Source organism: Argentina anserina, chromosome 2, assembly GCF_933775445.1.
Source record: "Argentina anserina chromosome 2, drPotAnse1.1, whole genome shotgun sequence".
Taxonomy (NCBI): domain Eukaryota; kingdom Viridiplantae; phylum Streptophyta; class Magnoliopsida; order Rosales; family Rosaceae; genus Argentina; species Argentina anserina.
The window spans coordinates 4,656,233-4,678,533 of record NC_065873.1 but is presented as its reverse complement, the minus strand read 5'-3'; the positions used below and the strand labels follow the sequence as shown (position 1 = coordinate 4,678,533).

The 22,301-nt window shown below is 36.5% G+C and overlaps 4 protein-coding genes, 2 non-coding genes and 1 pseudogene across 7 annotated transcripts; 4 read left to right on the top strand and 3 right to left on the bottom strand.

The window, feature by feature from the left end:
* The first annotated feature begins 1,822 nt into the window (after positions 1-1,822).
* Positions 1,823-2,926, top strand: LOC126783073 (uncharacterized). Its single transcript, XM_050508460.1, has one exon. The coding sequence runs from the start codon at positions 1,885-1,887 to the stop codon at positions 2,776-2,778; it is 894 nt and encodes a 297-aa protein (XP_050364417.1). The 5' UTR covers positions 1,823-1,884; the 3' UTR covers positions 2,779-2,926.
* A 1,121-nt stretch (positions 2,927-4,047) lies between these two features.
* LOC126783075 (uncharacterized) lies at positions 4,048-4,849 on the bottom strand. Its single transcript, XM_050508462.1, has one exon. The coding sequence runs from the start codon at positions 4,690-4,692 to the stop codon at positions 4,315-4,317; it is 378 nt and encodes a 125-aa protein (XP_050364419.1). The 5' UTR covers positions 4,693-4,849; the 3' UTR covers positions 4,048-4,314.
* A 399-nt stretch (positions 4,850-5,248) lies between these two features.
* Positions 5,249-5,320, top strand: TRNAD-GUC (transfer RNA aspartic acid (anticodon GUC)). The gene has a single exon. It is a non-coding gene; the product is annotated as a tRNA-Asp (tRNA).
* A 1,850-nt stretch (positions 5,321-7,170) lies between these two features.
* LOC126783070 (B3 domain-containing transcription factor VRN1-like) lies at positions 7,171-10,184 on the bottom strand. 2 transcript variants are annotated; one of them, XM_050508457.1, is made up of 5 exons: positions 9,921-10,184; positions 8,874-8,946; positions 8,072-8,744; positions 7,793-7,992; positions 7,171-7,703 (listed from the first exon to the last, which is right to left on the bottom strand). In XM_050508457.1, exons 2-5 carry the CDS (start codon positions 8,925-8,927, stop codon positions 7,380-7,382), a joined length of 1,251 nt encoding a protein of 416 aa, XP_050364414.1. In that variant the 5' UTR covers positions 8,928-8,946; positions 9,921-10,184; the 3' UTR covers positions 7,171-7,379. The 2 variants fall into 2 exon arrangements, with proteins under 2 accessions (XP_050364414.1, XP_050364412.1); XM_050508455.1 differs by lacking the exon at positions 8,874-8,946.
* Positions 10,185-17,291: 7,107 nt separating this feature from the next.
* Positions 17,292-17,364, bottom strand: TRNAV-UAC (transfer RNA valine (anticodon UAC)). Its single transcript has one exon. It is a non-coding gene; the product is annotated as a tRNA-Val (tRNA).
* Positions 17,365-18,008: 644 nt separating this feature from the next.
* LOC126783826 (uncharacterized) lies at positions 18,009-19,583 on the top strand. Its single transcript, XM_050509360.1, has 4 exons — positions 18,009-18,096; positions 18,620-18,814; positions 19,181-19,231; positions 19,336-19,583. Exons 2-4 carry the CDS (start codon positions 18,622-18,624, stop codon positions 19,581-19,583), a joined length of 492 nt encoding a protein of 163 aa, XP_050365317.1. The 5' UTR covers positions 18,009-18,096; positions 18,620-18,621.
* An 11-nt stretch (positions 19,584-19,594) lies between these two features.
* LOC126783825 (uncharacterized) lies at positions 19,595-21,817 on the top strand (annotated as a pseudogene).
* The last annotated feature ends 484 nt before the right edge of the window (positions 21,818-22,301 follow it).

The window sequence follows — 22,301 nt, the reverse complement described above, 5'->3', positions numbered from 1 at the left end:
TTTGCAAGTGTTGTCTTTCCTATTCCACCAACTCACCATATCCCTGTCATTTGGGGATCGTCTTCCGCAACATTTAGAAACTTAACTATGATTCCACACGAGATTCTATTCCAACAGGATATGTCGCCACATCTAAAGAGGTACATTTCATTATTTTGGGTGATATCTCTTTAACAATATCATCAATGACATTCGCTTCATGCCTACAATGAAACCATATGCAATATTTAGTTTAAACGTTCCTACATGTCCAACGTTTTATTACGAAAAACATCGATGATGGACGGGACGCCATTTCACATCCCAAGTAACCTTCCCATGATGAGCTAGGCAGAAAACGATTCTTGGCAATACTACATCATTCGGAACTGAATAAGTGGTTGAGCCGATTCCGGTAAATCCATTATTTGAAACATTATTATTGGTTTGAGGTTCTTGTACATCATGTTCCTGAGTTAATGAAGGCACACAATCCATAGCATGAAACAATGATGTTTCCTTCAGATATTGGACAGCAAGAACATCCGCATAATGGCTGCTCCCATCCAAGTTTTCAACAGAATTTTCTATTGGCTTCTCTCTAGATTTCCCTCTAGAAACCTTTGCTCGTGTCTTTTTGTACCTTTTTCTTTTCTTATTACCACTATCATCTTGTAACTCATCCCCTTAAGTATCTGCAAGAAGAGAATCCGTAGAATGCCACTCCAGTGATTCCTTTTGGTATTCAATAGCAAGAACCTCAGAATTATTGTTGCTGCCCCCATCTAAATTGTCAACTTGCTCTTTTATTGGCCTCTTTCTGGGTCTTCCTCTGGTTTTTCGGTCGAGTCTGCTTGTAGCTTAATTTCTTTATTTCGTGATCTTCTTGTACATCATTTCCTTGAGAGCTTGAAGGAAAACAATCCGTAGAATGCAACTCAGATGATTCCTTTGGAAAATCAATGGCAAGAATCTCAACACTATCGGTTCTCCCATCCAAGTTGTCAACAGATTCTTCTATTGATCTCTTTATAGGTCTTCCTCTAAACCTCTTTGATTCAGTTGATTTTTCTTCTGTGGCCTCTTTGTCAATAGCTAAAGACCTCACGTCCTTAGCTAAACAGCATCCTAACAGCAACTTACAACTTGCATCCTCCTATTTTAAAGCTCTTTTACTCGCACCTTAGCGGATAAGTATCATAGGTGACTTGCGAAAAGACGTGAAAGAAGGCTTGGGCAGACCAGACACCTACACACGAAGGGAGTTCTCAACCTTCGTCACAATCGTCAAATTAGAAGTCAAGAAGTGCATCATCAACACCGACATCATCGTACGCAGAGTACTGGTACGCCTACGCATCATTCCCCATTGAGAACGTTCGCCAACTTTACCCACAAAAAAAACTAGAGAGCGCGAACATGGGGTACAGGAAAGGGAATAGAGAGATGAGAATAGAGGTCAGCTGCCTAGTCAGTAGGCTTAGAGGCCTCAATGCCCCATCAAAAAAAGAAGAATAAGAAAGCCTTTTGAGGGAACCGTGTTATTACAGTCAGACAAAACTAAGAAAGGAATCCAAACAACTAAATTTAATGGTCTTGACAGTGGAAAATAACAGTAATAGTGTAATACCATTAATCTTGTTCATGGGGTGACAGTGTGACACATCCATTATTTAGGATATCCATGGTTTGGACTTGAGTGTCGTCTTGTACAAGTATCTGTGTGGAAATACATGCATCATGCACCGGATGCTTTGAATAATTACCAGAATGTACATTTTCATCTTTTAGTATTCAGTGCCACTGCAAGGCTTCATGTATTTAAGCTCTATTCGTAGATTGTGAGAATAACATCTGCAGATCGATCATGAACCAGGAACCCTGATCTGTGCAGAAAAGGTTGCGATGGGCACGTTCATTGGGCACATAATACCTGGCTTTGCCCTCACCCTTCTTGGTTTATGGCACACCTTCAACACTATCAGATCTTATTTTCTCAAAGGCCCTAGTAACTTTAAAGTAAGGTTTTGGTACCCATTGAACTGCTCTCTTGCCAAAGTTAAACACCTGGAACTCCTTTTCATCTTATGTTTCTCTGTATTTGCAATTATTATGCAAGTTCTGGACTTCCCCTTTCTTAACTTCTCTTTCAAGCTCCATAATTTGGAGCATGCAACCATGTTCCTCCATCTTGCCATATTCGCAGGGTTTACGCTTTCAGCTGAGTTTATTAATTCGTTTGAGATCTTATCTGGGGTTGTCGGATTGCTCACGGCTTCTGTTTTCTGCCAAGAGCTTTTTCTTCTCCATTTCCACTCTACTGACCATGTTGGTCTTGAAGGGCATTACCATTGGTTATTGCAGCTCATAGTGTTTGCTTCTGTCATGGCTGCTTTAGCAGCAACGTTTTGCCAAAGCAGTCTTCCTGCAGCACTTGTTCTTTCCATTTCAGTTGTCTTCCAAGGTTGCTGGTTTATGAACATGGCATTCATGCTCTGGGTTTCTAAGTTTGTTCCAAAGGGTTGTACTGTTAGTCTCCTTGGGGGTAGCAGTGATAACGTGCTTGGATCATCAGTAACTTGTAGATCAAGCGAGGCCGACTTCAGAGCAAAGGCATTGGCCAACTTGCAATTTAGTTGGATACTTTCTGGGATTTTGATACTGACAGCATGTATATGCCTGATGTTTGCTGGCAAATGCATTCCAAGAAACCAATCTATAGAGTATGAGCAACTCCATAGTAGCCGAGGAGCAGATGTCCCTATTGTCATAAATGATTTTAAGGAAGCTCATCCTTAGAAAACTGGGTAAATAGTGTGGGTAGCTCATGTCCTTTCTAGGACAATAAGACTTATGACTTATGAATAATGTATCAGAAATGTTCTGTTAGGATCTATTTGAGCTTTAATGAGAATCAATCTCTTTGATTATTTCCACAATTATGAAAATTTTTGTTGTAGACATCTGTCTCATTTATGGAGAAACTGATAAATAGCATCATGCCTTCATGAACTGCAAGTATAAGTGACTATGTTAATGCATGAACACTGCAGGAGGTTTGTAATTGCCATTTTCAGGGAGAGATCACTTTATATGAGTACCAGTTTTGTATGTAACTAATAGTGGTCTTTATTTTACTGGGATATCAAGCTAAATCCTGAGCAATACTTGATGGATGTCTAATTTTCAAGCCTAAAATTACTTGGATTTGCGAGTGAACTAGATTGTTTGGAATGCCTTGTCACCAATAAGATGTGATTGCAGCACTTGCCTACTTATGTTACAAAACCATATGCAACAATACAAAATTGTCACTCTCAAATGCTTAAACTATTGAATTTTTCCCAACTTAACCCACTTATACCACTAAAGGTTTGAGTGGATGAATTATCAGAGATATAGAATTTTGAGCCTACTTTCAGTGGAGCATGCCTTGTCCGAAAAGATATCATCTGTAATTTATTTATTCAGAAGACAGTTGCTCAAGTCTTAGTAGGTTTTTTGCTTTCTTCTTGTTCTTCGCTAATCGCCAGGTTCTATTTTTTTGCCCCTAAAAAATGTTTTTTTAATAGAGAAAATAGGTTTTATACAGCCTTGGATAGCTAGAATGAATCAAGAACTTATTTCTTATGTTGCTTAATCTTTGGGCAGCAATGGATAGTATTAAAGACTAAAGAGCCATTGCAAGAAAACTCTGTATTGGTGAAGTGGGTTGTCCTAAGAGGTTGAGAAATAAGATATCGGTTATCTGAATGTGTTATCAAATATCAAGATGACATACGAAAGCCTGAGATGATGCTGATATGAATTGTTATGTAATTCGTGATGCCCGGAAACAACAGAACAGAACAGTATAGGAAATAATGAGAAAATTGCAAGAGTTTCTGTAACCAAACCAAACAAAGACAAAGGAAGAAACCTTGGAAGGGGAAGAATATGAACCTTACGTGCTCCCATAAAGTATAAACATTCAGTTTAGGAGTCTTGAATTGCTAGAAAGCTACTCAATGTGAAGCATTTTAAGCATAAAAATACAAGCATATACAAGAATGACAAAGAAACTTGTTTCAATTCTTATTATAGGAACTGGCCGGTTTGCTTAACCATTGGAATTGTATTATATAGTTTTGTCACCAAGTAAGCTGCTGTTCATATGACCTCTTGTGCTTATTACATTTTAGATTGGATTCATATTGCTAGTTTGGCTGAGATATCCAACTCAGTTAAGAAGAAGCAAATGCAAAGCCATTGTTACATCATATGACAATGAAATGATACACGGATACGATTTTCACAAACAACAGATAAATCCAACTAAAGGGTATCTGAGAATTCTCACTCATCTGACTCCTCCACAAAGGCTTCGATTCGAAGAAGTACGAATCCCACTGCAACCCCAACAAGAGTGAGTCCATTCATGATTGCAGCAATCTTGAAAATCTCACCAATGGCATTGCAGGTAGAAGAAAGTGCACCTCCACCTCTGCCTTGGTTCTGTGAAGGAGCTCTCAAGGAGCTGACAATGTTGGCAAAGGACTGGTCAGTGCACTGAGGCAGACCAAGAGAGGCAACAGTGTTGTGAGCTTTGAGTCCAGAAAATGAGTTGAGCCCTGAAATGTAGTGGACTCTGTTTGCTGGCTTCCTCACAGATTTGGCAACTGTGGCTGTGGTGGTCAATATGGCTGGTGAGAGTGTTGCTGAGGATGTTGCCATTGTGAGGAGTTGTGTAAGGAAGAAAAGAAAGAGTAGAAGGATTTAGACGCTAGAAAAAGATTGAATTTGAGAATGAAAATTGAAGGAAATGAGAAGTATGAAGAGGAACTCTTGTTTTCCTATTTGTGTAGTGTATGCTGGAGAATTAGTGATAATCCACTGGTGGTCTGTATTGCTCTATCTACAATTGCTTTTTTTCTAATGTGATGTCTGATGTGTGTAAGGAAATATTATTGGGCTTGCCCAAAAGTTTGAATAATTTGAGCCTAAACTTGATCTACAAATTGTCAAATTCAGATTAGAGAGATGGAGCCAGATCCATCATCAATTTTAGAACAATTAGTTTTAAATTTCCAGCTCCCAAACTCAAAACACAGGAAATTGTTAGTTTTCTACCGTATATTTGAAAACTGAAACAGAGATGTAGCCAGATGCATATAAGAAATTTAATGCCCAAAACTGAAACTGATCCCAAATGATTTCAACGATAAGTTCCCGTTTCATAAGATGATAAATAATTATTAATCTAATTAAACGCATAAAAGTAAACAAGTAAGTCGTTGTAGTATAGTGGTAAGTATTCCCGCCTGTCACGCGGGTGACCCGGGTTCGATCCCCGGCAACGGCGATATTGTTTTTGAATTTTTGCAATCCTTTCAACTCTTTTCAGCTCTCCAATGTCTTCCTGTTTTTACGTCTCTTCTCGTCTATTTTGTTGCCAATCAATGAGCAAAACACCATGCATCCCCAGAAGAGAACATGTCATATTACAAACTAATGATTTGTATTTTGATAAACAAATCTAGAATTAATAATTGGGAAGTATTGTAGTTTATCTAAAAAGTATTAGAACCTTGATTCTCCACACTGATTGAAAGTTGAAGAGTAGATATTTATAATGTGGAAGCAAAATGTCAGTATTCAGTAATCAGAAGAAAGGGTCATGGACTCATGGTCACCAGGGTAACTTAGTATCATTCACCTTCAGGACCAGGTCAGTATTCAGCTTCCACAATTGTAGTGATCGATCCCTATATGGCATACCACATATGCTATAAACCCAACTCTTCTATCTTTAAAGTATTAGATTAATAGGGGAATAATTGTGGCTGAAGTAACCAAACTAAGGCTCCAGTTTTGAGTGTTTGACTGATAAGTTAATGACTTGTTGGCAAACTGTTCTTTGAGGTTGGTGTGTATTGGTTCACCAGTTTCAACAACTCGAATACTCTAATTCCCAAATACCTGCCCTTCAATTTTTAGGGTTGATGCTCCAATAATTGGATAGGGTAAGCAAAAGTAACTTGTCGACGGCACTAAGAATCCTGATAAGTGTTCTGCAGAAGCAAAAACTAATGCCATGTTGTTCAGTGTTAGATATGTTTGATTCCTTTTTTCCTGGGAGGGGAAGTATATTAATTCTGCTGATCTTCAAGAATCATATTGATTGAGTATGACATAGCAGCAAGTCACTTCTTACAAAGTTCCGAATGTCATGATCAGGCACTTATGATCCACCCTCTCAACTTCTTAATATGTTTTTATGAAGGCCACTCATAAGTCATAACATCAAAGGCCAAGTTACAACGCACAACTATATACAAACATTTAAAGAAAAACAGAAACATTATTAGACAAAAGAACGTGCCTTTGAAGAAGAGCATCTCCGCACCTAGAGAAAAATAATAGAAGAGACATTTGCTTTTTCCATAGTTTAATTCTGCAACAAAAAGGACAATGTGTTCTTGATAGAAATCCTACCGTACGATGGAATACATTTTTTATCTTGAGGCATCAACCATCATGTGATACAAATCAATTCATTGAACCAAACAGAACAAACCAAAAGGACTTTACACACTGGAAATTGGAAAGTTGCCCAAAAAACAAAACTTGGCCTAAAGAAGAAAATAGGAAGTTTTTTACCTTATTGGGGTGTAAAGTGAAATCTCCCCAATGTGGGTCTGAATTAGAGGTTATAAATAATTAAAGATAAATAGAAAGATGGTGTTCAAATTTCAAAGAGATTCTCAATCTTTTTTGACCATATTACCAACTCCTAGCTTTTCCTATCAGAGTTGAGCATGCAGATGAATACAATTACTAGCAAAACCAAATGCTGAGAGCTAAGCATGTTCGTGGAATGCAGCTACTAAATTAGTATAATGTTAAGCACTTGGACCAAAACATATAACACCATGCGTGCTAACACATAAATTCAACAAGAAAAACTGAACTTGTACACGGGCAAATCAATGAACGAGAAAGAAAGAATTCATTCTTCTTGGTTTGTGAAACCAAAGAAGATTGAACTGGTAAAATAAAAAATGCCATCTTACTTTTAATTCAGCGGTTGTCATTGTTATGACATTCTCCGGAGACTTAATAATGAAGAAGCAAAATGAGAAAGATAAGCACTTCCCTAGGCAAACTAGCAAATGAGCATGTAGAAAGGATGAGCATTTGACACCAAAAGAAAGAAAATGACCAATTAGAATCGTACTATTGCACAATCTATTTACAGCGCTCGAAGAAAAAAAGAGTTGAAACTCCTAAACAATGATAAAAGTTACATTAAGTCATCCTGAAAAGTTCAAGTACTAATATATCTAAGTTCCACAACTACCTGAAAAGAAAAGAGATTTTTGATACACTTTAGACATCCGAGATTACCAGACTGGCGGCCACTAATTTCTAAGCGGTATAGCCTGAATTATATTCTGCCCCGACGGTTGGTTCACATAAGGTTGAGTTACAAATCCAGCATCTTCTTGGACGCGAAATATGTTAACTTTCAGCACAATCTCCTTCGACTTCAGCAACTCAAACACACAAACATCCCCCTCTAACAAATTATTCTCCACTGTAAACTCATACCATCCCTGACTTAATTTTGCCCTCCCTCCTCTGTAAAGACATCGAACAGGCCACTGTTTACCGTCAGCAGATTGAAGTTTTATAAATCCTGATACCCCACTTAAATTCTTTTCAGCAAAGCAGGATGGCAAATACTGCATGGGAAAGAAATACACTGTAAGCCAAGAAATAACAATCTGAATTCAAGAAGCAACGTTATCATGCATCTGACTGAAAGACTCACCATTATACAACCCCTGTATAGATATGATGGTCGAAGGACAACCCGGCAGAAAGGATTGACCGGCTCAAATGTTTTGGCAGTATTTACTGCCCTCTCTCTTTCTTCAGCTGTCACAGTTCTCTTCCTTGCAGATGCACTCTCGTAAAATCTAAAACGGATTTCTACATCCTGTTCATGTTGAGCAGACGATTCCTGTGCATCTGCAATATTATAGAAAGAATGAGACAAATTCCGCATTAATTGATTGTAGACTCACAGAAATGAGATCAATGAACTTACTGGGATCAGGTTTCCGCCTTTTTCTGGCAGTCTTTTTTGCGCTTTGTGTACCTTCACCTGGGGTACTTGATTTGGCTTCGTCCACAGTCTTTTTACTCTTCTTGTGTGCAGTACCATTATCTTGCATAGAATTATTACCCTCTTGTAATGCAGCAACTTTCGGTGTATGAAGCTTCCCAGCATCTGTCCAGTTATGCTTCGCACCAATGAACAAATTCTGCAACGATGGAGGGCTATAATTTTTTCCAGGAGTCAGTTGATTTGCAGTATCTCCAAAAAGTTTGTCTCTCAAAGAAGTATTAACCATGGATGAAGAGGAAGAAGAACCCAAGATTTCAACAGCGTCATCATCTTCCATTTCTTCAAATACTTGATAATGGTTACTAACAGTCCCTCCAGTGCCACTGAGAGTATTATGCTGATAGTTAATCTCAGCGGTAGCCAGGTTATATATATGAACAGTGAAAGAAGAAGTCCCTTCATATCTGAATATCAGAAAGTATCCAATTCGAATGGAATAACGCTCAACGAAATCCTGCCAACCATCTTGAAACCAATACTTATTGTCAGCCTTCTTCAGTCCTATACGCCAAACAGGACCATCAGGAACATTGAGAGTAACATACGTCGAAAACTCATCTCTGAACTTCTTGGCAAAAGCTTCTGGTATTTTCTACAATTACATAACTGAAGTTTAGTTTTTGCCAAAGTAAAAGGTAAATTCAGGTAAAATTATAGAATTTGTTGCATCAGCATCAGCATCAGCATCAGTTTAAACCATTGATCGTGAACAGAAGATAACCATAAAAGTCAATGGCCTCGCGAAACTAAATTTAGAACTACTCTGACAATACATTTATCTTATCGGTTACAATCTACACAACAACAAATTTACGAACACGATCTTGTAAGAGGGGAAATTTGGACCACCAGACCAACATATATACCCAACTATGATAGAATGTGTGTCATCCTCCAATTATGTAATTATGATTTTGTATGAAGGAATATTAGTTTATAAATTTTGCAATACAACATGCATCAAGTGTCTGATGTCTGATGTGGGTGATGTCTGATGCCACAGAAACAACACTTTCTTTTCCTTAGTATCAACCATCAAGCAAGTAAACTAGATGTCTAGATATGACTGACAAGAAAAGTAGCAGAATGTGCAGCTGTTCACATTTAGTTTGCTTCTAAACAATCCCACTCGATGATAAGAAACAGGATGAGATCACTGCCACCAACAGTGCATTCAGATCTATGTTTACTCTTATTTAAGGATCCATAAATTGATGAAGAGAGGGAAGCGCGTTTACTCATAAACTTGATAAAATTTCTTGAAATACCAAGTATAATATATAATTTAAAAAAAACACTATTCTGGTTAACAATTCTACGCCCAAAATCCTTCTACCTTTAGTAGAGACCAAATCATCAATCTTCAGTTTTAAGGTGCCAGTAATTTCAAATTCTATTTTACGTCCTATCTAACCAAACAGCGCAAAAATCCATCAAAAATGTGTCTACCACACCACTATTTTCACTGAGCTTTGGAAACTATTGGTAACACTTCCAATTCAGCTACCGCCAAAGTAGCCATACAAGAACACTAAAGCTTCAGTCTTTACATTTACCCAGCAACAACAATCTTTCAAAAAAAAATTTATTTGAAGGGTTGCTAAAGAACTGCAGAAAGAGAAGAAATTTTCTCAATTTCTCATCTAGGTTTCTCTACCCAATTCGCTCACTAAGCTAAAGAAGCTAAAACATCTAACCAAAACCAGCAAATCAATTGACAACAAAAAGAACCAACAAAAAGAATAGTGAGAGTGGGAAAGAAGGGTACCAGCTGTTTGGCTTGGAGAGTGGAAGGGAGAATCAGCTTCTCAAAACAAGGGCGCTTCATTTCACTATGTTGGTGGGTTTCTGATTAGGTGGGTTTCTTCAGGGGCAAAGAGAATTTTGGGTATTACAAACAGAGCATTGAAATTGACTAATTGAGTAGAAATTTGGGGGTGTTGAGGAAGAGAGAAAAGGAAAGGGGAGGAGTGTATCAGATCTGATGAGGGGTGAGAAACTCTACAGTAAAGAGAGTCAAACCCTTGTGTTGGTTTTTGAACGAACAGGTAACACTTGGACTCTACAGTAGTACTTGACCTAATACTAGTAGTTGAAGCAGTCGAAGCTGGGTCCATGTCCATCACCTGAACTCGGTCCATTTCGTACGGGTCGGGTTCCTAACAACAAGAATCCTTTTGATCTGATAACAACAACAATTGACAAGCTCAATTATGTCATCATTAAAACTTGTGTGTACTTTCTTCTTTTTATTCTTTCTATTTTCTTTATTTTTCTTGGACATTACATGTATTTTTGTTCAGTCACTTTTGTGGGGTTAATGCGATATAAAACTTGTGGCTTTTCTTTTTGTCAAAAAAACCGATTTGCACCATAAATTTAATCATAATTGTCAATTTGCACCATGAACTTGCATTTAAGTCAATTTACCTCCTAAACTTGGTAAAAATTACTGATTTGCATCATATCTGTTAAATTTATATTTTCCATCCAATTTTAAGTCACATGTCATGCATTTGAGGGGCAATATTGTCATTATATATTTATTCATATTTAATAATGAAATAAATTAATAAAATTACTTAAGATGAACACTTGTTACAATTTTTTTTCGAAACATATTATTGATTTATATATTTATTATTTTACGTGATATAGTATGTTTAAAGATATTAGAAAAATATAAATAAATACATTGAAAAATTAAAAATAAATATGTGTTCTGGGAGAATTATTATTCAACCATTGTGTGTCTTAGCCTTATTAGGTTTCTTGTTAGAGATAGATTCGCATCTCTGTAATAGATTAAGACTCCGAATCCTACGGGATTGTAGTTATGTAATGCCTATATATAGGCCCCATTATCAATAATTAAATGGTTACGTTTTGTTCCATTACGTCGTTATTATTCTCGTTTCGTTCCTCCTCCAACAATGTGTATATATATATATATATATATATATATATATACAATACACTATATTTGAATGGGTGGGTATGTTGAATATATAATTCAAAATAGGGTTAAGTATGTAGAAAAAAGATGTAAATAAATAATTTGATTAAAAAATAATCCTCATTTTAAGGAATATTTGTATTTTTTTTAAGAAAAATATAAATAGAAAATGACAACATTACCTCTCATGTGCATGACATTTGACGCAAAATTAGATGAAAACAGTTAAATTTAACGGATGGGGTGCAAATTGGCAATTTTTACCAAGTTTATGAGGTAAATTGACTCAAATATAAGTTTAGGATGCAAATTGACAATTTTAGCCAAATTTATGGTGTATTTTGGTAATTTTGCCTTTCTTTTTCTAGTTTTTTCTTGTAAGTCTTATTGTTCTTTTAATATAATGAATCAATCCCGAGTTAAAGAAAACTCTAACTATACGAGCCTCCACCTCTTTACTATCAGTACTCTTCATGCTAACCCTAGTGTGGCTATCATATAACCGCCATTCTTGCTTATCATAAGGGTTTTGTCCCATCTCTTCATCTATTTACTATCAGCAGATGTTTCACCTCCTTGATTGATGGTCTGCAAGTGATACTATTTTGAGTGGTTGTGCTTCGAAACAATGTGATGATTTGGGTGAGTTGCCCATCTCTTCTATTAATCCATACTTTTCCCTTACTCGATTTTACCCAAGGTGGATTCACTATGCTTCCATAAGGAACGATTGTAATATGCTCCATGGTGGTGGTGGTGAGATCAGATTAACAATACATACACACTTCTTAACAAAAATATATGTTTAAGGCTGCATCCAGATCTTCTCAGACATATGGAGATCGATTCACACGAAGCAGAGGAACCATAATCGATGCAAGTTTGCTTCATTGGCTGGCGATGAGCAATTCTTGTTTGCGGCTAGGGTGGACGGCGGCCAATCTACAATTTTTACTTAGGGTTTTACAAGATAGATTTTGGGCTTAAGTTTTTGAGCCAGGGTCTAAACCCAATATTATTTTCGTTTAGTTTAGTATGCTGCATATTGCTATGCTTGTTTCAGTCATAGAATATGTTAACTTTTTTCTTTTTAAATTTGTGGTTATTACTAAAGAATAGTTTTCTACTGCATGCTAGTTTTGAGTTTCAACTCATAACCAGTGGCGGATCCAGGAAATAAGTCTTGTCTAGGCTGATTGAGAGTTTTTTTTCCAATAACATTTGTAGGATTTTTTTATTATTAAGATGATAAATTTAAAATCCAGAATTATGAATATATACGGTAATCATCAATATCCCTTAGATGGAGAAAACAAAAGGAAGAAAATATATGGAAGAAAGCAAGAAATACTAACAAAATAGGAAAAAAAAACTTTAAGAAATGAAAAAGAGAGGAAATTAAACAAAGGAGAAAGAGAAGAGAAAGAAAAGTATAATGGTCTAAAAAATGAAGACCATGATCGAACTCGAGACCTCAAGTTTCTATGTGGAGAGACTTAACTAACTGGACTGCCTTAGACATTATGCTAGTCGGCGCATATAATGAGTAATATATGCTGACAATTTTCGTCTAGACTCAAGCCCATAGAGCTCACTGAGTGTATCCGCATCTGCTCATAACCTCTTATCTGATACTTTGTACATAGCAGAGGAGTATGTACTTGCTATACCGGCCTCAGAAATTTCTATAAAATTTATTGGTTTGCCATTAAAAAAATATAATGAATCAATCAACGAAAAAAACTTGTAGCTTTATAGGGTAACTTATAGCTCGATCACTATGACGCTTTGAACACATTTTGAATTTTGAGATTCACATATATTGTTAATTAATGCGTTATGGAATGTTGTACAAGTCTATTTTCTCCAAGTGTTTCGAAGGGAAAAGTTATGAGGCAACTAGCAGCAGAAGAGATTATTGGGCATTCTAACCTACAATATTTCTTTTTGTAATTATGGCAATCGATCGACAGTGGGCGAAACCAGAAAATCCTTCTCCACTTTTCATATTTGGCGGGGTTACCTGAGAGGCTTATTCTTGAACGATACGGTCTTACTTTTTGGGTATAGAATTGCATTGTGATTTGTTTTATAGTGATGGATTTAGGGTAAAATTGATGAGAGCTTGGTGGTAGGGAAGTGACAGAAAATAAAATGAGAGTGTGGTGCGGCTTCATAGAGCTAAATGGAAGAAAGAAACACTTTTTTCTTTCTTATGCTTAATTTTTGCGAACCAAAGGAGGCCTACAAAGAACTAATTTATATTGTATGTTGAAGCATGAATCTTCCTAACGTTCATCCTCAAGTTTGAGCACGAAAATAACATACATTCAACTTACAAAATACTCGTTCTACTAGCTAGCTAGATTCAAGAAGATCAACAAGATGTTATGAGCTTAAGGAAAGACGATAAGGTAACTAGAATTGTGGTAATAATCAGAATTAAGTACTTTTGATTTATTTATTTTTTGTGATTTTGACGATTGATTGTGGGTACTATTTTCTTATCAATGTAATGTCAAGTATAAGATTATCACATTAGTTTTTTTTTTCGTAAAAACAGGAAAGAATAATGTTAGATGAATTACTTTTAGGTATACCGCATAAATCTCACCTCTATATGGCATTTGACTGCTTAGCAAGCTCTATAAGTATCACAAGTTCCATTGATCAGAGATTCAGGGTAAATGTATTCTGTTTCGGTGGGTTGGACCAATTCACATCAAGGCTTCATTAAAGCATTATCCGATCATTTGTATTAGCATGTGTTCCTCCTCGGTTTCACAATGCAGCAACGAGATCAACTCAAGGACCAAAAACTATCAAATTTTGACAGAATGAACGAACAATGGGGAAAATAATGAGAGCCCCACGTTTACATTTTCCCATTTTTTTGGCAGAATGAATGTGGGTAGAATCCAATTAGGCAATGATCATACAATCATACATCCTTATAATGTCAAGCTAGAGCATGTGAGGATAACTTCATTACGTACATTTCGATGTCATTCAAGGGAACCTACAACCCTAAAAGAAAAAGAAAAAAAACAAAAAAAAAACGACGTGTCAAAAACAACACATGAAATTTCAATTCTAAAAAACAATAAACTTACACAAGGCTAAATCAAGTACCTCAAATTTGAGGCCTAGAAATCCAAAGATGTACTATCCATCAAAGTCTAGAACATGAGCCCTTCGAGGCAGCTATGTACATTTTTATTATTCATTTAATCTTTTTCAATTTTCTCATATGTCCTCAAATTTCTTTGTATTTAAACAGATAACGCATGTGTACATTGCACATATGTACTGAAAATTTTTATGCAAAAGAGTTGGATCACATCTGAGGAATTAACCGTACATGCTTACAAAATCAAGCACCCAAAAGAAAAGGGAAAAAAGATTTTATGACGAAATCCCTTGCAGCAAGTTTCTATTTTCTAACCCGTAAGCATTAGCAGATATTTGTCATTGGGCTCAGCTTGTCACTCTGTAAGAATAAAAAGTTAACTTTCAAGATCAGCTAGCGTCCTAAGTCCTAAAATAACCATTTCTGTACTACATTTATAAAATAGACCGATATAGTTACACTTACATAGTTACATGTATGATCAAAGTAACATCCCCATTACATCGAAAATAAGATGCATGGGATTGAGGACAAGGTCAGGCCTGAAAATTGAAATTACTAGAACGTAGGAACGTAGGACTCTACTCCCCAACACCACCATTATGAGTTTTTGACCGACCATATCTTCTTGCTATTTCTTCCAATTAGTGTTTCTCTGAAGAAATGACTCAAAATTTCACTCATGGCCTCATGGGACAAATTAACTTGCTGCTCGTTATACACAATGAATGCCAAGTAATAATCAGCTCATTCATCTGTCCAGATTGCAAGTTCAGGAGCTGGCACTGCAATAACTTCTAACCAGAAAGAGATAAAGGACATCTTTTTATTTTGGGACCTATCTAAGCATATCGCTCATTACATTAAAGAACTCAAATTCAATTATTAATTGAATATGGTAGTCAAATTTAATAAATAATGAACCGGTCTCTTATGAACAATATATATTTTTTGAAAGATGTTCATCAAGAAAAGCTCAAGATGGTCAATACATACACGTCCGCTATCACCTATTTCAGGATAAACAAACATTCAGAATGCCCCTATAGAGCAAACCGCGGTACATAAGAAAAACCATATACTTGTGATTTTCCCCTATTATAACAAACAAGACATGAGCCTGCATCATTAAAATGCTGAAATCATATTACATGATATAAGAACAAAAAAGTAAAACTAAAATTAAAAGAATAAAAAAACAGATAGGGTCAAACAACCTGACTTGCAATCAAGACAAGTCTGACAAGACTCATGCAAGAGAGAGCCCACAGTTAAAACCGGCCAACCCAAACCAGCAACTCCAAGGAGTAGCAACCCGCCGCCCTGCGAAAACACCACCAACCTCCATCCCACCACCACCACGCCGCCTCAAAAAGGAGTCCTTGACCAGAACAGGGGACCAAAGGTTGACCCACGTACTCACCATGAAACACCAAGATCTGAACATGGCAACGCCACCCACCACAAGACTGATCACCACAGAGCATGGGAACCACAACGCCGAGGAGAAAGCTAGGCAGATTGAAACCCAAGATCTGACCAGAAACTCACCAAACAAAGAGAAGGGCAAACTAGCAAAGACATCCCGTCCGGCAGCAAGCCACCAGCAGCAAAGGCAGAAACCATGCTCACAGTGGCTACCATTGGACGAGAAAGAGGAAGAAGAGGTGGATGCTCTCTCTCACGGAGAATATGACCAGGGATAGCATTAACAAATCGTTTGGATGATTTTTTTCCAAGAAACATACTTAGGCATATGTTTATTCTAATTCTAATCTTTATGTGCATGAGGCCATGAGTTTTGGGAGTCTGTACTGCACCCAGTTTGTAATTTTGTATGACTAATTTCATTCATGACTAAATAAACCCTTCGCATACAGTAAATAAGAATGAAGCTATACAACAGAGCTGTATTTCAAAGCATATGAACAAGTAATGTATACACAAAACTCGTGGAGTTGTCTTCAGAAAGTGATAAAATTCCCATCCACTTTCGAAACCGATTTCAATTTCAATGGTGTTCATCGATCAATATAGACCCTGCCGTTAGACATTTCAGAATGTTACAATAAAGTGCAGATTAAGCATGCCAACGATGTTAGATTTATGCCGCAACCTATATGTCTATATTATGTTACAAAGTAGATTAGAGATTGAGCTTTTGAATTAAATAAGATATCAAGGAAATAGATACATCCTTTAATGTTAACAAACAGGAGAAGCAGAGAGAGCAATATGCAATACACTCAGGATAACTTGTCCCTTGTTGTAGATTAAGCTGCAAAACGCTTACCATGAATCTTTATAATAAGAACAATACAAATACAGGGAGGAAGACAAACAACCATTGGTACTTGACGGCAAAAATGGTATAGTTTTTCTATCAGAAGCTCAAATATGAACCACCCTTTTCAACTCCAAAGTTCTGTTCAAACCAAGCAGGTCCATGTGTAATCTGTTACCCTAAGGTAGTAAGGTATCTCAGATATGAGCAAGAACAACCAAAAAAGAAATTAAGACTGAAAACACAAAGTGGAAGAGATAATGGTTGGAATGCAACCTTAAATATCCTTTATGGCAGATTATATGTACCAAAATCTTGACCAATTGGACAATGGTGAGAAGAACATCACAAAAAATGGTAAAATAACCCTTCTTGTTGGATGTTCTTCTCTCCATTTCCAACTGGTCTCAAAATGGAGTAGCAGCAAATGAAGATGTGCAGGAATGAAGGGAAGAGGGAAACCCAATTTATAAAGGCTCTTCCTAGATAGAGTTCTTTCTTTGAAGAAAATCGGGACACGAAAGGTTCACATGACAAACTGAATAAAGCTGGGAAGTCTAAATCAGTACGCAAAACCTTGAGTTTTTCAGTTGTCAAGTCAAGACTCAAGAGCGTTTGGGCATGCCCATTCCAGTCAAATGGTTCTGATTTGTGACCTATGCTAGCTAATAATGAATAGAGCAGCACAGTACAGTAATGGGTAAGTAGTACAATAATGCATTGACCATAACAGGCTTCTTTCCTTATTTTGAAAAGAATAAAAATATGATGTTCCTGCCCGGGATCGAACCGGAGACCTTTTGCGTGTAAAGCAAACGTGATAACCACTACACCACAGAAACCTGCTTGAACGTAAGTACCTTGAATTTTACACAACCCATTCCTAATTGTCAAAGTTTTCTCATTATACCTTTGGCCAATTTTTCTAATTGACACACAAAAAAAAAAAAACAGGTATGACGAACAATTTATAAATTAGTCTTACATCTACTCCTTAAGTTTGTCATTATCCATATTGCCAAGTACAACAGAAACCAATCCTTATACTTGGTGGTAGTTTAATTTTTCCTTTCTCATATTTACTATATACTAAGGCAGAGTTCGGGGCTATTCGGCTTATGAATAGTACCGGCTCCCGCCGAGCTATCTGCCATATACCTAAATAAACTTATTCTCCAGATGACTCACTCATCACCTCTTCACCCACAACCCCTATTTTTCGACACATGTATAGAACTTTCACTGGCCGCCTGTACATCTTCATACACTATCTTTAATTTTTTCTATCTTAGTTTTGTTATGGGTTCTTCAAACTTATATAATATTGTGGATTTATATAAGTTCTTCTCCTCATTCTCCAATTCTCTTTCTTCGATCTCCTCCGACTCACCTATTCACTCATAACCAGAATCTGCTGGTAAGTTTCCCGATCAACGAATTCACTTCCATCTCTGTAGTCACAATTTTTTTCTATATCTGGGTTTCCTGGGTTTTCTGGATTTTTGGGTCTGATTTTGAAAAGTGGCGCAGACCAAGACCTCAGGTTTGGAGTTAACCTTGAAGAGCCGGAACAGGTAAAAACTCTTCTGGGTTTCACAATGAATTCTTGGTGTTGTTTGAATTGAAATCAATATGTTGGGTTCTGGTATGGATTAAGGTTAGATTTGGATTGAGTTATGAGTTGGGTTTTAATTAAATTAGTTTATTAATCTCACAAATTAGGTTAGTTTCAATTTGGATTGAGTTATGATTTGGGTTTATATGTTTTCTGGAATGTGGATTGTCTACACCTACACCAATGGTCTAAATATAAGTTTTCTCAAGTTGATTATAAACTATATGTGTGGGTTATTATGTTTGGTTATATCGAGCTGCTGTGTTTTGTACATATAGGATCTTATACATATATGTACATATAGGTTATTGTTTAGCTCTTTAACTCAGTCATCTCACTGTTTTTGTCTTAATCAATTTCTATGATGGACAGTTTCCAGTAATAACCTATGTAAATATGTTTGAGTATGTATGAATATTGTTACATATAGATGTTGCATTTAATGCGACAGAAATTTGATTCTCCGCCGTGTATTTTTTCAGTCATGGCTTACAAGAGTAGAATGAGCAGGAGGAAAAGAATGTTGGATGAGTTGAATGGAAATGATCATCAGCCAAGACATGATAATATAGCAGTAGATTCACGATGTTATGAGCATGGAGACACAAGCGGAACAAAAAATGACACAGCAAATTTCAAATGCATCACTATGTCTGAGATAAGTGAGAATGAAATAGGTATCTATAAATCACTATGATTTTGTCCAACTGATTGCTCTTCATTTTTCACTGTTATTAATATGGTGATGAAACAATCTAGACTCCTATATCTATTTCAGAAGTTATTAATCAGTAGTTTGCTTAGTCTCTTATAATTTGGTTCCATCATTTACAGGTATATACCATAACAATATAAGCTTCAACATAAATATTTATGAATAATAAGAGAGTAACATATCAGTGCCGGTTATGTTACTAAAGATTCATCATACCAGTGAAGAACTAATAAATATTATTCATCAGCCAATGAATATTTAATCCCAATGCTGTTAAATATTATGTTTAGACTCTTATGCTCTTTTTCTTATTTAATATATGGTGCAGTCCAAAACTCCACTTCATTTGGCCAGGCATTCTACCAAAGAAGTCGACCAGGTATATTACATCTGAGTTGGTTATGTCCTCCTGTTAAAATTAATTTGTTCGAATTATTGTTCATACATTTTGAAAACATGAAATTTTGGTACTGGTAATTGCAGCTAGGATTACAAATTATCATGATTCTGGCGATGATGCATTTGAATGTCAACACTGTCGTGCTTGCTTTTGGTTGGGTGAAGCACAAAAACACACTCGCAAGAAAAAGCCTATTTACAGCAATTGTTGCTTACAAGGACAGATCAGACTCCCGCTGGTGAATTCTACACCAGCATACCTGGAAGAATTATTGGATCCAAAAAATGGTCGTCGTAGTATTTGTTTCCGTGAAAATACAATTCTGCTTTGACTTTTACTTCAATGGGAGCAAAAATTGACCATGGTATAAATGATGGTTCAGCACCTTATATATTTAAAATATGCGGACAAGTACATCATTTGATGGGTTATGTATTACCATCTGAAGGTGAATTTCCAAAATATGCCCAGCTGTATGTTTATGATACAGATAATGAGATTTCAAATCTCATGAATGCCATTGACCCCTGCCATGTTAATAAAAGTATTAAGCATGATATTGTTGAAGGCTTGCACAATTTTATTGTTTTCTTATACAGGGCGACGCAATCCATGCGATGATAGCAGAAAGGACTCTTGCTCGCGTTCCTTACAAGATGCAGGAAGGAAGTATATATGATATCTTTTGTTTTCCCACATAAAGAGATCCTGCTCGAGCAAGGGTTGTTGAGCATCACACCATAGTGTATTTCAATGCAAAAACACAGTTTGTTTTGGTCTCAGAACCTGTTGCACCAATTCCATTACACTCTTTCCATCTCCTAGAGTTCAACCAACTATTGGCTGAAGTTGCCAAACAAGAGATCCTCACAGGTAACTCACAAAATCAGTTGTGTTTATGTATATTATTAACGCATTGATAGTAAACACATTATGTTGTTTCAATCAACATCAGATGTTTATGGGTGCATTAAAGATGTCGTACCCCAACACATAGCATCTGTGAGGAGTGAAAAAAAAAAACCGAATCAAAGTGTGTGATAACTCTTCACAATTCCAGGTACTAATTATACCTCCATGTTCTATATATTGATGTCTCTTCTTTTTTTTTTCTTTTATAAAAGAAACTGCTTCAAAACAACTTACTGACTGTCATATATTTTATACAGGAGAGAAACCCTTAAAATCACCCTTTGGGGAGATGTTGCTCGACAATTTCCTCTTGAAACCGTGCTAAGCTCAGAACTGTCGACGCTAGCTGTCATTACTAGCTTAAAATTAAGCACATACTACCGTAAACAATCTCTAAAAACTATCCATTACAATTTTGTTAATACCAATGTCTACTACAAAACTGATGATATCTTGCACAGGTCGTGCAAAAGGATCAAACACCAACCATACATGCATCATCATAGACCCAACTATTCCACAGAGGGAAGAATACAAGACTGAGTAAGTGATTTGACCACCATTTTCACTACAACATATTTCAGCTGATCATTTTCTATTATCCACATTTACTTTTTTCCAGATTCAGTGGACCAGACGACAAAGTTAAAATGCTTCCAATACCATTTAGGTGTCTGACAGCTGAAGAACAAGACCAACAAGCTCGAATCAAATTATCGGAACTGAACGCTCTCAACCCTGAGGAACATCTGGTATCCACAATTTCTTCATTCAACTTATATGCAAACCTTTGTTTTTAAACACTAACAAAATATATGACCAGCAGGGAGAACCTGTCTATGTTGTTGGTAAGATTATAGATTTTTCTGACAACGGCTGGTGGTACAAGGGCTGCCCCATTCCCGAATGCTTTAAAGTTCTCAAGAATAAAGAGGAGAACAATAAATACAATTGTCCAGACCATCTTTCTGAAGTGATACCACTTCCATGGTAAATTCTATTCTCATATAACCTATAGATTAAACGAATTTGACCAAACATTTTTCATTCCAACAAACCTCCAACAGTAATTTCATTTACCTTTCTTTTACTATCTTTGTTCACTAACCTCCACACTTGCATACAGCTACAAGGTCTACATGATAATTGAAGACGACACTAACGAATCCATGGTGACTTTAATGGGGAGACCAGCCGAGGAACTTTTCGGAGCGTCTTGCCGAGAACTCCTCAATAGAAGATTCTATGCAAGTGAGACAGAATTACCAGAGGAGATCACAAACACAATAGGTCAAACCCATCTCTTTGAAATCAAAATGAGCTACAACAGTGAATTCTCGGTCAAAGATGTGCACCAAGCCCCTCAGTCCACACAAACATCAGGCCATACCGTCCACCCTACTGCTGAAACACCTGAACGTCTGAATTATGAAAAAAACCGAATAGGACAAACGACTGAAATATGCATGTTCACACCAGAGAGTGAGAAAAAAAATAAAGGGTAAGTCTGTGAATGACTTCAATTCAATTTGACAATGCAGATTAGGTCTAATTAACTATTTCCATTTTATATATCTGCATAACAGGAAAGGAAACAAACATGCATCATCATCACCAACCGGTCAGAGACTAAGCAAACAGAAAATGAACTAGCTATTTGCATGAGTTTTGCTGCACTAACATCTTCATAACAGCTTCGACTGAAGTCAACAGTCTACATTTTTGGATGAGGTCTTAATTAATATGACAGATCAAAATAGGAGTATTTTTTTGTGGAAACTCCTCATGAACCTTCAATACACAGCAGCTGCTTTAGTTTAGCTGGGATGCTCATGTATAATATTGTGCTTATATATTATAGTGTGATGCTATTTTGTGAGCATAAACTCCAATGAAGATGTAAGTGAAACCTGGTAATATGACAAAGTATGATAGTCTTCTTATGTAGGACAGTAATGTTGCTAATTAAGAACTAATTAACTAACTTTACAAACTTACCACCATCAATTAGCCATAGAAATAAACTGTCAACCATCAATAATCGCGCCTGGGCGCGGGCTCTCTATCTAGTAATTACTATGTTTCAATGTGCAGTTGTTTAGCAAGCAAGAAAAACCAGACCACCTTTAATTTACAC

Coding starts and splice junctions, on each gene's coding strand:
- LOC126783075 (XM_050508462.1), bottom strand. CDS start 4,692: ATGGCAACATCCTCAGCAACACTCTCACCAGCCATATTGACCACCACA.
- LOC126783073 (XM_050508460.1), top strand. CDS start 1,885: ATGGGCACGTTCATTGGGCACATAATACCTGGCTTTGCCCTCACCCTT.
- LOC126783070 (XM_050508455.1), bottom strand. CDS start 9,980: ATGAAGCGCCCTTGTTTTGAGAAGCTGATTCTCCCTTCCACTCTCCAA. Junction 8,745..9,920: donor CTCTCCAAGCCAAACAGCTG/GTACCCTTCTTT, acceptor ATGTAATTGTAG/AAAATACCAGAAGCTTTTGC. Junction 7,993..8,071: donor AAGGCGGAAACCTGATCCCA/GTAAGTTCATTG, acceptor ATAATATTGCAG/ATGCACAGGAATCGTCTGCT.
- LOC126783826 (XM_050509360.1), top strand. CDS start 18,622: ATGGCTTACAAGAGTAGAATGAGCAGGAGGAAAAGAATGTTGGATGAG. Junction 18,815..19,180: donor GATAAGTGAGAATGAAATAG/GTATCTATAAAT, acceptor TATATGGTGCAG/TCCAAAACTCCACTTCATTT. Junction 19,232..19,335: donor CTACCAAAGAAGTCGACCAG/GTATATTACATC, acceptor TGGTAATTGCAG/CTAGGATTACAAATTATCAT.